Here is a 15739-nt window from a genome sequence, read left to right as displayed (position 1 = left end):
ACAGCACACATGCACAATTAGCAAGACAGTGACGTCACCATAAAACCAAAGCACATTACAGATACTGACGAGCAGTTTTGAAGCAGATGCCCTCGTGCTGTCCGAGGCCTTAAAGTTCATTTATACTTCTGCGTTGAATCAACGCCGTAGCTACGGCCTGACATGCCCCTCGTCAGAGTTAGAACTACGCGTCGCGCTGACGCAGACCTCCTGTCTGTTTATGTATACTGACACCATTTCCCTCAGTGGAAACGAAGCTTGTATTTACTTTAATTTCACAGATAAGAAGCAATACATTGTGAAGACAATAAAGCCTCCACAAAAATAGCATTTTATCTTGTGTGTGATTTATCCTGGCTTCATATGAGCAGAGGAAAGTCACTAGGCTAATTTATACAATGTAAAATGCCATAGGCTTGTAGTTCAGTGGTGTTCATTATATCTTTAGTTTCTGATAATAACTTAAGTTGTTCTTTGTCAGTTTTTGACAGGATGGTCACGCCTCCCTAATATCAGCTGATTGACAGATCAGCTGATAAAGACGCCTCACAACCACTACCAAGTGACACTTCTGAGGAAGGCGGAAGTTTCTGCCAAAACATGTCAAGGTACAGTACAGGCCAAAAGTTTGGACACACCTTCTCATTCAATGCGTTTTCTTTATTTTCATGACTATTTACATTGTAGATTCTCACTGAAGGCATCAAAACTATGAATGAACACATGTGGAGTTATGTACTTAACAAAAAAAGGTGAAATAACTGAAAACATGTTTTATATTCTAGTTTCTTCAAAATAGCCACCCTTTGCTCTGATTACTGCTTTACACACTCTTGGCATTCTCTCCATGAGCTTCAAGAGGTAGTCACCTGAAATGGTTTTCCAACAGTCTTGAAGGAGTTCCCAGAGGTGTTTAGCACTTGTTGGCCCCTTTGCCTTCACTCTGCGGTCCAGCTCACCCCAAACCATCTCGATTGGGTTCAGGTCCGGTGACTGTGGAGGCCAGGTCATCTGCCGCAGCACTCCATCACTCTCCTTCTTGGTCAAATAGCCCTTACACAGCCTGGAGGTGTGTTTGGGGTCATTGTCCTGTTGAAAAATAAATGATCATCCAACTAAACGCAAACCGGATGGGATGGCATGTCGCTGCAGGATGCTGTGGTAGCCATGCTGGTTCAGTGTGCCTTCAATTTTGAATAAATCCCCAACAGTGTCACCAGCAAAACACCCCCACACCATCACACCTCCTCCTCCATGCTTCACAGTGGGAACCAGGCATGTGGAATCCATCCATTCACCTTTTCTGCGTCTCACAAAGACACGGCGGTTGGAACCAAAGATCTCAAATTTGGACTCATCAGACCAAAGCACAGATTTCCACTGGTCTAATGTCCATTCCTTGTGTTTCTTGGCCCAAACAAATCTCTTCTGCTTGTTGCCTCTCCTTAGCAGTGGTTTCCTAGCAGCTATTTGACCATGAAGGCCTGATTGGCGCAGTCTCCTCTTAACAGTTGTTCTAGAGATGGGTCTGCTGCTAGAACTCTGTGTGGCATTCATCTGGTCTCTGATCTGAGCTGCTGTTAACTTGCGATTTCTGAGGCTGGTGACTCGGATGAACTTATCCTCAGAAGCAGAGGTGACTCTTGGTCTTCCTTTCCTGGGTCGGTCCTCATGTGTGCCAGTTTCGTTGTAGCGCTTGATGGTTTTTGCGACTCCACTTGGGGACACATTTAAAGTTTTTGCAATTTTCCGGACTGACTGACCTTCATTTCTTAAAGTAATGATGGCCACTCGTTTTTCTTTAGTTAGCTGATTGGTTCTTGCCATAATATGAATTTTAACAGTTGTCCAATAGGGCTGTCGGCTGTGTATTAACCTGACTTCTGCACAACACAACTGATGGTCCCAACCCCATTGATAAAGCAAGAAATTCCACTAATTAACCCTGATAAGGCACACGTGTGAAGTGGAAACCATTTCAGGTGACTACCTCTTGAAGCTCATGGAGAGAATGCCAAGAGTGTGCAAAGCAGTAATTAGAGCAAAGGGTGGCTATTTTGAAGAAACTAGAATATAAAACATGTTTTCAGTTATTTCACCTTTTTTTGTTAAGTACATAACTCCACATGTGTTCATTCATAGTTTTGATGCCTTCAGTGAGAATCTACAATGTAAATAGTCATGAAAATAAAGAAAACGCATTGAATGAGAAGGTGTGTCCAAACTTTTGGCCTGTACTGTATGTAACATCATAACATGTCTGAGATAAAAAAAAACAAATAAAGTCATTGCCATAGGCTTGTGCTAATAACATTAGCATGTTGTATTTGTTTGGATACGTGTTCAGTGTGACAGTTGTTTTATTGGTGAACCTTGTGAGTTGTAATGGAGCCAAACTGAGTGCCGTTACCTTTGTTAAATGTTGCTGTTGTCCCTGGTTTTATATGAGTGGAGGAAAAGTCTGCTAGCTGCTAGGCTAATTTATACAATGTAAAATGCCATAGACTTGTGCTAATAACATTAGCATGGTGTATTTGTGGGGAAAATGTGTCCAGATAAAGACAAGTGTTTGTCTGTGAATGCTGAGAGTTATAGTGAAGCTGATTTGTGTACTTGTGTTTGAAATTGTCTCTATTAAGTCATGTTTAATGTGTGTTTAATGTGTGTTTTGAATCAACAAAACTTTACAGCACTTCACAGAAACCTCTGCTGCCAACTAGTGTTTTGGGAGGTGTAACTGCAGAGTGACACAGACACACCACCACACAAGTAAGAACGCTCACAACGACGTGGGCGACATGCGTAGGCTACAGCATAGGGTCTACGCACAACCATAAATCTTGCTTTAGAAGCCAGTAGCATGGGTGCAGGCTGAGGTGGACGAGGTGGCCCAATTCGGGGGGTTGAGGACAGATGGGCGGGGCACCGAGAGGGCTTTGGGTGGCGGTTAGCTGGGGGGGTTGTTTGTGGGTGGAGTATAGGTGATGGCAATGTCTTAGCTCCCTCTTCACCATGACAGACTGGTGCAGCGCCTGAAAATATGCACGCTGGACTCTGGTCCTGGCTTATCTACTTTTATGGTGTCTTGTAAACCCATGCCAGCTGGGCATAATTCTGGTGACACAATAATAAACACAATACATTCATCCATACCATAATGTTCCTTGAGTGTTATTCCCACTGATCTATGGTGGTATAACACAATTTTCTCTTGCATAAACACACAGGTTGGACACCAGATATATTTCAACCCTGTCTCCTAGATATTACTTAAAATGTATATAAACTGTATATTTACACAACATTTTTAATGCTAACATGCTAACGTTAACACCTGTGGGACAAATCATATGACCGCATTTTCTTTTTATGACAACATACATTTATTGACATTGAAAAAAATATACTGGAGAAAACTGGTGCAAGAAAATGTGTGTGTTTGCTCTCTTCTACAAGTATTGGCTGACGTATTGACTTGGCTGCGCTAACAGTAAATCCCCCCCCAAAAAATGTTGACCGCTGATGTGAGAGGTCACACTGAGCAGAAATCCAGTGGGCATGTGAGACGGATCTTGTAGTCCTGACAGCGTCTTCCACCAGGCTGCTCAGCGTTCACGCAGGCAAAACCACGAGCAGCGTCATATCTGCAGAATGTACAATAAGCAAAGTATTAAAGGGGCACTCCAACAATTTTACACACGAGTCTCAGTTTACTGGTCAAGAGGAGAACTGCTGAGGAGGTGAACATGGAAGTGAAATGTTAAATCACTGGAGGTAGATCTATTTTTTGGGACATACCTCCAGCATCAGGCTGGCTTAGCTTATCATGAAGTCTTTCTCTAGCCATCGATCCATTTTCAACTGTTTATCTGAAGTTGGGTCACGGGGGCAGCAGGCCAAGCAAAGCTCCTCAGACGTCCCTTTCCCTAGCAACCTTTCCTCCTGCAGGACCCCAACGCTTTCCCAGGCCAGATGAGATATGTAATCCCTCCAGTGTGTTCTGGGTCTGCCCCGGGGCCTCCTACCAATGGGACATGCCCGAAACACCCCTTATGGGAGGCGCACAGGAGGCATCCTGATCAGATGCTCGAACCACCTCAACTGACCCCTTTCGACGCAAAGGAGCAGTGGCTCTACTCCGAGCTCCCTCTGGATGTCTGATGCTGAATATTTCTCTATCCAAAGGTAGCAATATCTGCCAAGCACCTCTAAAGTTAAACTAATTAACTCATGTTATCGTGTCTGTTGAAGTGTAAAAACAGTACTGCCTGGTTTACAGAGGGCTAAACTAGTGCTGTGTCTGAAATTGCATACTGTCTACCACATGCCTGATATGTTGGCTACCTTCTATACCTTTTTCAGAAGCACTGAACTACAAATTACCACGTCACTTCCTGAGAGCCTCCATACCGGTTGGAGATGCATACCCATGCCAACCTGCCAAGTACCAAAAGTTGGTCCAGGAGCTTCGCCTCCATGATGCAGGTGCTACCACCAGTTTCTTCTCCATTGTTTACCAACTGTAAACTTGTTGTCGTGACTACCACAGAAGGCCCGCCTCTCAAATCATCTGACTGGCCAACATATTCTCACATACCGACTTTCTAGGTCCAGATATGATGAGCAAGGTACCCTGGGTGCGTTGGTTGTTGACATTCTGGGACACCGTGTCAAGTTCAGCCTGATACAGGCATTGTTTTCTTTCAAAGTACACTTCAGTTTTCACAGGAAATTTAATGTGTAAACGCACTATGTCGCTACAACACTGCAATTAACGCTTTCTGTCCTTCAACAACAAAAGCACAGTTAGGCTTAGGAAAAAAAGAACAGGGTTTGGCTTCAGAATCTTACGGGATGCAAACACCGCTCTCTTGGGTGAAGGTCGCTGTTTGTTGGACCCATCCATCTGCTTTTTTAAATTGGTTTCTGACGCCGCGAGTCACTGCACAGGCGTCGCATTTCGATGACTTTGGAGTGAGACCGGGCTCAATTGGACAATGGGAAAAAAGATAACGAAAAAAAGAGATGAGGTAGGACACTTTTTTTCCACTCTAGGTTGAAGTTTTTTCAACTTGAGGAGTTTAGAGAGGAGAAACGTGAGGCGTGTCACAACGCAAAAATCACGAGCACAAAGCCTCATTCTCATTAAACACAATTACAAAGTGCCACCTCCAGCTGCTAAAACACTTTCTGTGGGATCGGGGCCGAACTGTTTCCCCCCAGTTTTTTGGGGTCCATGTCATTGGTCTGACAGCCCATTAGTCCGACGTCCCATTGTTCCAATATGTGATTATGCTAGACTATACTGTATTTGTGTACCATAGAGGATCAGCAAACGCAACAAAAGTAAGCTACTGGTCGAGATACAAGTGTCATAGAGAGGAGAGAGTGAAACACCATAACCTCCTGTTATTAACTCTGGGGTTGGGGTTGTGTGGGGAGCTCTCCGCAGTGCTGAACGGCTCCTGGCGGGTGTATTTCTGCCTTGATGGTGCGCTGCGACCGGCTCTGGGTCAGCTGGAAAAGGCTTGAGGCGGAGCAGGCTCACAGCTTATGTGTTTGCCACTTTCTTTTTCATTTTAACCCACACCATGATCTTTTCCTAACCCTAACCAAGTGTTTTTGTGCCTAAACCTAACCAGACCTTAACCACAGGGCATCATGATGATTTCGGAACAACGGGACTTTGGAACAATGGGTTTAATATGGTCGGAACAACGGGATGTCGGACCAATGGGCAGTTCCCGTTTCTTGTCTTTATGCTAAGCTAAGCTAAGCTAAGCTAACTAGCTGCTGATGGTAGTTTAATAATTACCATGCAGATGTGAGAGCGGCATCAATATTATCAACTGTTGTGAAGCAAGATTTAGATTTTAGATTTCATATCATCCTCACCCCAACATTTTATGCGTATCTAATTTTCCTGCTGCAGACGTAGCCTAGTGAGACCGTCTTCATAACATTCTGAATATTCTGTTTCACTGTCTTTATCAGTCTGGACTCGGCCCAAACTCTTTCAGTGTGTGGAAGTGCTCGCCTTGACCGAGAAATTCCTTCAGCCAATCAGCATAACAAAACATTGGGGAACAACTTCCTCATCAACACAGCCATTTTATTAAACAAGCTTTTGCCACATTCAGTCAGAAGAACGGCAAAAACATCTTTTCCTCTGAGAAACTCTGAGTATATTCTCTTGTTCTTGTTTAATTGTTGTTACTAACCTCACTAATTGCTGTGTTTATTCTACTAACATAAGATTTGATGCTTGTTGCTTCATGAGCCACCATTACTGTTTTTCAAGCTGCAGCCTGCATTTTACGCCCTCAACAATCCCGTTTGGCTGCTTATGTTGTCCACTAAGATGCGGATCACTGATTGGCCCCAACTGGATTTTAATCTCTGTTTGGGGCGACACTGAGTCTAGACTCAGTGTCTAGATACAGGTCATCCTGCCATCAGGATGGTCTGATCTTACTGGGCTACTTCAGACATGCTATGATGCTTGTTTATCCAGTAACACTTGGTACTGTTGTTGTCTTTCCTTTAACTCACACTTGAAAGACGTCACCGGTCTTGTGTGCAGGGACACCAGACACTGTCATGGCTTCAATGGCCACAGGCTGGGAGCAGACCTCATTGGGGTGTTGCATCTGCAGCTGGCGGAGGGTCTCATAGTCCCCTTGCTTTGTGGGATTGTCCAAGTTGAACCAACTTGTCCTGCAACCTGCCAAACATGGAAGACAGGTAAAGCATGTGGAAACAAGACTCAAAGATTTACATTTGGTTTGGTTGTCTTGTTTGTTTTTCGTCATTTTATACATCTATAAGGATCACATATCTGTTATAAGATCTTGCTGCGATCCACTTTTCATTGATATTTTCTCAAAACTCAATACTTTTACTGAATAAAATAATAAATCATAATTCTGCGTGCATGAAGACTCACCCTGACAGAAGTCTGGGGGACAGGTCAGTATCACCTGATAATCCTCACATTGTTTATTCCTCTGTTTTTCACTGATGCAGGCAAACCCAAAAGCAGCATCATAGCTGTATTATGATAGAGCAGAATAAAGCAGTCATGATGAAAGGCTGATGCACTGAGTAAAAACCACATCAAAGCTGTGTGTTTGATTAAAAACATGCTCACGAGAGGAAAGTGTCTCCAGTGTGCTCGGCTGATATTCCACTTGTTGTCTTGGCCTCGATGCTGAGTGGGTTTCCACAGACTTGACCAGGGAACGTTTTCAGGAGCTGAGGTATGGACTCCACATCACCCTCGTCTGACGGGTCGTCACTGTTCAGCCACTGTGTTCGACACCGCTCTGACACTGACGGGAATTTACAATTGGATCAACAAGTAGCAAAAACAAGTGTTTTGTTTAAGGGGATTAAGAGAAAGGGATAGTGGGAAAAAAGGACCATCTGATTTGATGAATGCATACACACACCTCCAACCTCACGAACAGACTCCCTTCCATCGGGTCATGGGGTTGTTCTGTAGGTAAAGAAGCAGCTGGTGGTGGCATCTATCAGTCAGCCCCCTCTCCAGGGTCTGGGAGCTTTTAATTTTAATTTATTGAATTGAATTTGAAGAGCAAGACGGGAGTAAGCATTTATATTTTCTTGTTAAAATTTTTATATTTATTTATATATTTATTTATGTATTTTTCATGTTAAAAGTTTTATGTTTATTTATTTTTCTCTTCTTAAATGTTTTATTTATTTATCTATTTTTCTTGTTATTTTTCATTTATATATTTATTTATTCATGTATTTTCCGTATTAAAATCCTAAGTTTATTGATTTATTTTTTCTTGTTGAAATTTTTTATTTTTATTTATTTATTTCTCTCGTTAAAATTTTATTTATTGATTGATTGATGTTTCTTGTTAAGTTTTTATTTTTATTTCTATATTTATTTATTCATTTATTTTCAATATGAAAAGTTTTGTTTGTTTATTTTGTTCTTGTTAAATTTATCTATTTATTTATTTTTCTCTTCTTAATTTTTTATTTGTTTATCTATTTTTCTTGTTATTTCTTTATTTATATATTTATTTATTCATGTGTTTTCCATGTTAAAATTGTAATGTTTATTTATTTTTTACTTGTTATTTTTATTTATTTATTTTGTAAAATTTTTCTGTTTATGTGTATATTCATTCATTCTTTTTTCTGTCTCCTTTTTCCAACTCTTGTTTGCTTAATCTATCTGCACTTGTGACTTTTTTTCCCCTTTCGGCAGTTCCTCTTGTTCTAACTCATTCCACTTTTGTTACTACTTCATCAACACACTCAACACCATCAACATATGTCTGTGTTTGTTTTTTGTGTTAATTGTTATTTTACACACACACAAGAAAACTTAAGTGTGTTCAGTCCAGAGTAAAAGAGCATCAGTACCTTGACAGAACTCTGTAGGACATGTGTATCTGACTCTGTAATCTTCACAGCTCCCGCCCCTCTGATCTGCATTAACACAGGCGAACCCATAGGTGGCATCATAACTGCAACAGAGAGAGGGAGACTGATGAGTGTGACCAGTCCCTTCTCAGGTTATTGTTTAACATTTTGAATGATGTCATCAATCTCACTTTAAAAAGGTATCGGAGGTGTTGGAGGCAGGTTCCCCAGAGACGGTCTGGACCTCGATGGCTATTGGCTGAGGGCAGATTTCTCTCGGGTACATGCGTAGGAGGTCACTGAGGACCTCGTAGTCTCCGTTTCCTGTTGGGTCATCGTGATCAAACCAGCGTGTCCTGCACTCTGTGAACAATGAGGAATAAAAGAAACCATGTTCAGAGCTCAACCCAAAATGTTTGTCTTTTAAAGCTGTAGTTGGTAAAAAAAAAAAAATAAATATTTGCTGTAGCTGTACGAGACAGATAATCTGCTTTAAAAACAATTATACTCTTCTGCCTCCTTGTAGTTCTTCCAATGGCATTACAATCCACAGCACGGAATTGAAAGTAACCAATCAGAGCTGAGGAGTCTCTAACGCAGCTGTCAGTCATGTCAATCACTGCTCGTGTACTTTGGTCAAACTAAGCAAAGCTGATCAAATATGAATCAAGTTTCTGTGACTGCATTGCCTATTTCTCGTCTCAAATGTTTTCAGGAACATATTTTAGTGCACTGTTTAGCTGTATCATGAGAAGGTTTGTGTTCCAGCTGCTCGGCAGAGATTGATTTTGGCTCTAAAGTATTCAGCGTGGTGGCCGGGTTACACACTCTCTGTCTTGATTCATATTTCATCAGCGCTGCCCGGTTTGCAAGCTAGTTTGCATGTTACCCAGCATGCAGTTCAGACACGCTGGAACAAGTCTGAATTTAGACTATAAACTTGTTATTGAGAGCCCTTTTGGCCGTGTTTTGGGATAGGGGAAGGTTGTTGGTTATTCTGGTAAGAATGGGACATGTTCTCGCGTGACCATGACACTTTATTCACGTCGTATTGATGACCCCCCTCAGTTAGAAACAAATGATAGAAAGCTAACCCGCTATCTGCTAGCACTTGCTTGTATTGACAGACTTGCTGTTAATAAAAGATGTTGCTATGGCTACACCTAACTTTATATCTATGGAGTCTATTCTGGGTCCTTGTTACAATATCCAGGTCACGTGATGTGATAAATCAGTAATGCGATTTGTCGTTGAACCCACTAACACCTCCAACACACACAAAACAGCAAAAAAAAAAAAAACCAAAAAAAAAAAACCTCAACAACAAATGAATGAACCGCTTCTTTGAACCGGCTCTTCAAAGTGAACGAGAAATCCCATCACTATTGTTGTGCCACGTACCTGAGCAGAACTGTCCTGTGCAGGTGAACATGACCTTGTAATCTTCACACTGACTCCCTTTCTGTTCTGAGTTGAGGCAGACGAGGCCCTCAGCAGCACTGAAACTGCAAAACACATGCTCATGTTACACTTACCCGTAAAAGGTCCAGAGCAGAAGTCGGCAACCTTTATTATCAAAAGAGTCATTGTTGGTAAAATTTTAAAAAGTAAATAAATTTAATAAAATAATAATTCTGTCATCAACAAAACAAAACATGTTTAGACCTTATAATGAAGGTAACACAAACGATTAAGTCTAAATTAACCTGTCAATATTACTAATAAGTCTAAATGATATGTTTACATATGGGCTTTTTAATGATTATCTGCTACTTAAACTTAAAGGGATAGTGCACCCAAAAATGAAAATTCAGCCATTATCTACTCACCCATATGCCGACGGAGGCCCTGGTGAAGTTTTAGAGTCCTCACATCCCTTGCAGAGATCGGCGGGGGGAGCGGCTAGCACACCTAATGGCTGACGGCGCCCCAGACTAACGTCCAAGAACACAAAATTGAATCCACAAAGTATCTCCATACTGCTCATCCGTAGCGATCCAAGTGTGCTGCAGCCGCGACATAAAAAGTTGTTTCGAAAAACGTCATATGAACTCTGTTTTTAGCCTCACTGTAGCCTGTAGCTCTGACTGCTTCTCTGTGCTCCTGTGCTCCGCTCTCACGTGTGCGCGCTTGCGCGAGACCAGCGAAAGCATGAGCTTTGCTCACCTGTGTTTACATCACGTGACACGTGCACCGCAGGGAGGGACAACAGTAACCACAGTAGCTAAAAGATCATTTGCACTACGGTCTTTTAGCAAAGGACAGCCCAACATGTCTGAAGACTTTGAAATTGAGGAGGAACAGCATTTCTTTGTTGAGCCGTATTTGTTTGAGCCCGAGTACACGGAGGGAACTCAGGCTACTGGACGAAGCAGCTGCCGCAGCTCATGAGCCTGAACCCTCAGCCAGCCGCAGAATACCAGAGTCGAGCACTGGAAACCTGGTGGTGTAGTTGTTTCAAATGCAAAGCAATGCCAACGGATGAGGAAAGTCTTTGCTGCTCAGACTGGGAATTGGCGATGCCTGCACTTGAGAATCTGGACATCAGTACTGACGAGACTGCTGCTCTTCAGAGATCACCGATCACCCTGAGCGCGCACACGTGAGAGTGGAGCACAGAGAAGCAGTCAGAGCTACAGGCTACAGTGAGGCTAAAAACAGAGTTCATATGACGTTTTTCGAAACAACTTTTTATGTCGGGGCTTCAGGACACTTGGATCACTATGGATGAGCAGTATGTAGATACTTTGTGGATTCAATTTTGTGTTCTTGGACGTTAGTCTGGGGCGCCGTCAGCCATTAGGTGTGCTAGCCGCTCTCCCCGCCAATCTCCGCAAGGGAGGTGAGGACTCTAAAACTTCACCAGGGCCTCCGTCGGCATATGGGTGAGTAGATAATGGCTGAATTTTCATTTTTGGGTGCACTATCCCTTTAAACTGAATCCATCCAAGTGCTCTTAAATTCTCTTTTTTTAACCAAGACATTAACTCCTCTGTATTTTGAATCCAAAGCTGGCCGAGCTAGAGAGACTCAAGATGAGGCAGCACTACTGAGGTTCAGCAAAATTTAGAGGAAAAGACACAAGGCCATAGAGAAATATGTGCATTTTAGCTGACAAAATGTTAAGACATTTTTTTTTTAAATTAGCGTATAGGTGCCACACTTTCACAGTTGGAGAATAAAAGAATCACTTCAGGCCTACATCAGTGATAACTGAAAATGAAAATGTTAGAAAATAATTGTGAAAGCTGCAGGGAGCCACTCGAGAAAAGCTAAAGAGCCACAGGATGCCTGTCTCTGGTCTAGTGTGCAGGATTTAGTGGCAAACAGCAGTGAGGTTGCAGAGCTGAAACTTCTCCCGTGTGCCAAGTGTGTAGAAGAACCACAGTGGCCGACACAAAAATGCAAATGTCTCTCTGTGGAGCCAGTGGCGAACTCCATGAGAAAGGACCCTCTGTCGCCCATATAATTGTTTCCTTCTAAGTTAACAAAAATACAATGATTGTTATTTTCAGTTGATCATAAATAAATGAAAACATAATTATGAAATTCCATTTCTGCCAATAGACGCGACTAAATCCTACACACTGGACCTTCAAGTTCACCACCAAGAAAAATATCAGTAATCTACCGTTTCATCATTTTTAAAAGTGGCACCTGATGTCAGTAAGTGTGTGTTGATCCTTTCCACACTCTAGAGTTAGGTCAACTTCTGACACCTGTGCAGTGTATTTCCACCACCGTTCATCTGAGCTCCTCACATAAGGTATCAAACTACAGCCTTTAGTTGAAGGTAAATTTTTGATTAATGTAAAAAAAGTATTTCTTGCTGAATGTTTGCACTTGTTGAGTTGGTTTGAAGAACTGGGCACAACTTCACAGAGGATCAGCCAATATATTCTCTGTTACTCACACTGTGCATTAGGAACTTGCAAATGTCAATATCTTAGGTGTTAAAATGTGGTTTTATCCATTCATTAAAAAAACCTCAAAATCAGTTCTTGACTCAGACTTTGTACCACATCATGAGTTATATCACTGACAGCTTCCTGATGTTAAATCTGTTAAACTCTTTACGTGTGGAAGGTGTTTCTGGTGTGCTGTGATTTGATTCCAGACACCGTCTGAGCCTCCATGTCCACCGGGTCAGAGCAGATCCTCGTCCTGTGCTTCCTTCTCAAGTCACTTAAGAGCTCTGAGTCCCCGTAAGTGGAAACATCGTGTTCATCAAACCAGGCCGTCTTACAAGCTGCAGAAGGGCAAAGTTAGGTCTCAACAATCTGCTGTGAATTAATGCTTTATTTATTAATAGACTGAGGGGAAAATAACGCAGGGCTTACTTTCCAGCGCTGAGGTAATAAAGTGAAGATCTGGAGGAAGAAGAAGTCTTTCATCAGTTAGACATTTTGTTTCTGATAAGTTATTGTGTGTGTTAAAAAATAAGGAATGAATTGCTAATTGCATCACCTGATGCTAGAAGACACCAAACTGCAAAGCTCTAAAATAACAAGAAAACAAAGAAATCACTCAAATGCACCGTGATGAAATTGCAAAACAACAAACAAAGAAGATCAACAAAAAAATTGTGCAAATATAAAAATGAATAAATATGTACTGTCAAAAGTGAATTAAATTTGGTAAATTCAAAAATTGTGAGAAGAGGACAAAAATGAACTTTAAGTTAAAGATTTTAAAAACTCAAAGTACCTGAACGACCAGCATGACTTTTTATCCGGTGATCTTGAGGAGAGAAACTACAACAAAATCCAGATAAGTTCTTCATTAAAGTGGAAATAAAATGTCCTCACGAAGTTTGTCTCGTGTGACGAGGAGTCTGTTCTTTGCAGGTGTGTGTGACTCAGGTGTATCGTCTGCAGGTATCTTGTGGTGTTTGTACAATATCTCTGTTTTCCTGCTCCTCCCACAGAGGCTGAGCCTCAGAGTTCCTCTGTCATCAGTAATGAGTGATGGAGCTGCTCCTCTCAGGAAGCTTGTGTTTCTTTCTTAGTCCCTTATCTCTCTAGTTTAATTGATGGGATTGCTAAATTCTGAGCTGTAACAATACTGACAGTCAAAATAACAAGCACCACAGTTTTCTTTGTGATTGACGGACTTCCCTCTGTTATTGGCTAATGAGAGGAAGGTCACATAATTGGGACACTTTTTAGTAGATCACCAAGAAAACCATTGTTAAGACTACCTTAAAGTGTTACTGTAAGGACTTGGTATGGGTACACTCATACACGCATTTCTTTTCTGTTTTAACCAGTATACATGATGGTTCTTTGTTTGCTTATTGATTGTTTTTAATGTCTTTATTTATACTCAGCACCACTGACAATAAGGCTCTCCCTTAACTGATTTCCAGAGTCTTATATAAAGGTTTGAATGAATGAGTGTCATCTCATAGCCTAAAATCATGCTGGTTCCACCTTTGAAAAAAATCCTATTTTAATTTAATTCTTTGCCCCACTTTCCCATAAAAAGTAATGCGTATTGTGAAAATATTGTGAAACTGTAATAAAATGCAACATCCTACAACCATTTTCTTTGAAATTTTATAATCTTATTGTTTTAGCTGCAGTACTGTTATTTGCAAAAAAAGAAAATCAAATCAAATTAAACAATCAAACTTATTGTTTCATGTAAAGCACATTTGTATGGGGTGTCGTTTGTTAAGTGTCTCACACTGAAATTATCAGCAACATTTTGCCACATTTAGCCTCAAACAACATTTAAGAAAGTGGTGTGAATTTTTTAAAGTCACTTTTTACCACATTTACAGCAATATTTGAAATATGTTAAATATAATGTCACAGTTAAATTTAAATATTAAATGTTAAACATAAATGTTAAATCATTAGTTTGGTTTTAATTCGTTATTTGATGCTATAAACACAGATTTAACATTTAACATATAGATTTAGATTTGACATTTAGATTTAGATTTAACATTTAGATTAAGATTTAACATTAAGATTTAACATTTAACATATAGTTTGAGATTTGTCATTTAGATTTAACATTTAGATTTAGATTTAACATTAAGATTTAACATTTAACATATAGATTGAGATTTGTCATTTAGATTTAACATTTAGATTCAGATTTAACATTTAACATATAGATTTACATTTAACATTTAGATTTAACATTTAACATATAGATTTAGATTTAACATTTAACATTTAGATTTAGATTTAACATTTACATTTAACATTTAGATTCAGATTTAACATTTAACATATAGATTTAGATTTAACATTTAGATTTAACATTTAACATTTAGAACTGTGACATATTTAACATATTTCAAATATTGCTGTAAACGTGGTAAAAAGCAACTTAAAAAAATTCACACCACTTTTTTAAACATTGTTTGAAGCTAAATGTGGCAAAATGTTGCTGTTAATTTCAGTGTGAGCCACTTTACAAACAGCCCATACATTTGTAGTGACAATGCAGTAATATCTTTGGTGATTGACTGCTAATATTTTAAGAGCCCAAGATGCAAAATCTTATTTGTCCCATTTTCCAAATGACCTGACTTCTCCCTGCATTGTTCAGACATGTGAGAGATAAACTATAAATAAAAAAAGAGAATCATAATAATCTTCTGTATTCACAAAAACAGATGATGAACTAAATGATGATGTTTCATCACCCTCTATGTCATGTTCTGTGGTGTGGTTGTATTCTGTAAATGCAACAGAACAACAAAAAAGCGCATAAATATCTTAGCAACAAAAACACCTCCTTGTCATGTGGTGGAGAGCATTTGACCCAAACGCAGTCAACAGGAACTCCAAATTATTTTTTTTTTTTAAATCACTTCTTATTCGAGGTTTGTGCTGGAAAAAGCAAAGCTGATGATAACAGCCCCAAACCACCAGGGATTAAATACAAACTAATGCAGAGCAACCAAGCAGAGAGGCTCAGGTGAGGGGAATGAGGTGATTAGGTGAAAGCTGATTGGCTGGGAAGAACTCTGGGAGCAGGGAAGGACTAATGAGGGTTAATTAAGAACAGGTGTGTAGATGAGCCGAGGAGGGAAAGACAACGCAGGGACACACACACATGCACACACAGAGGAAAACTGGGGACCTGGGGAATACATGGGGAGTGTGGGGACACAAAGAAGAGACAGGGACATGGCTGTGGACATTACAGTTGTATATCATTCATGTGTTGAATGTCTAAAAACCATGCTTTTGATATGCTAATAATTATGTAGTGTGACCTATTCAAGGCTTTTAACCCTTTGAAACCTGGAGTGACATCACTTTTCTTGAGCTGTGTTCAGACACCTTTCACAAGTATGTAAACCTTGAGG

General features: G+C 40.5%; 1 protein-coding gene across 1 annotated transcript; it reads right to left on the bottom strand.

The window, feature by feature from the left end:
* Positions 1-3359: 3359 nt before the first annotated feature.
* LOC117258708 (mucin-5AC) lies at positions 3360-13263 on the bottom strand. Its single transcript, XM_033629809.2, has 11 exons — positions 13114-13263; positions 12874-12904; positions 12747-12776; positions 12484-12655; positions 9808-9911; positions 8598-8769; positions 8407-8510; positions 7151-7331; positions 6947-7050; positions 6553-6724; positions 3360-3644 (listed from the first exon to the last, which is right to left on the bottom strand). Exons 1-11 carry the CDS (start codon positions 13126-13128, stop codon positions 3533-3535), a joined length of 1197 nt encoding a protein of 398 aa, XP_033485700.1. The 5' UTR covers positions 13129-13263; the 3' UTR covers positions 3360-3532.
* Between the last annotated feature and the right edge of the window lie 2476 nt (positions 13264-15739).

The sequence above is a fragment of the Epinephelus lanceolatus genome, chromosome 8 (assembly GCF_041903045.1).
Source record: "Epinephelus lanceolatus isolate andai-2023 chromosome 8, ASM4190304v1, whole genome shotgun sequence".
NCBI classification, from domain to species: Eukaryota; Metazoa; Chordata; class Actinopteri; order Perciformes; family Serranidae; genus Epinephelus; species Epinephelus lanceolatus.
This window is presented reverse-complemented; position numbering and strand designations above follow the sequence as displayed.

What these genes read in the sequence shown, in the direction of transcription:
- LOC117258708 (XM_033629809.2), bottom strand. An exon ending in TCCTACAGAGTTCTGTCAAG is followed by an intron (nt 7,332 to 8,406) that starts GTACTGATGCTC and finishes AATTCCCGTCAG; the next exon opens with TGTCAGAGCGGTGTCGAACA. An exon ending in TCCCCCAGACTTCTGTCAGG is followed by an intron (nt 6,725 to 6,946) that starts GTGAGTCTTCAT and finishes CATGTTTGGCAG; the next exon opens with GTTGCAGGACAAGTTGGTTC.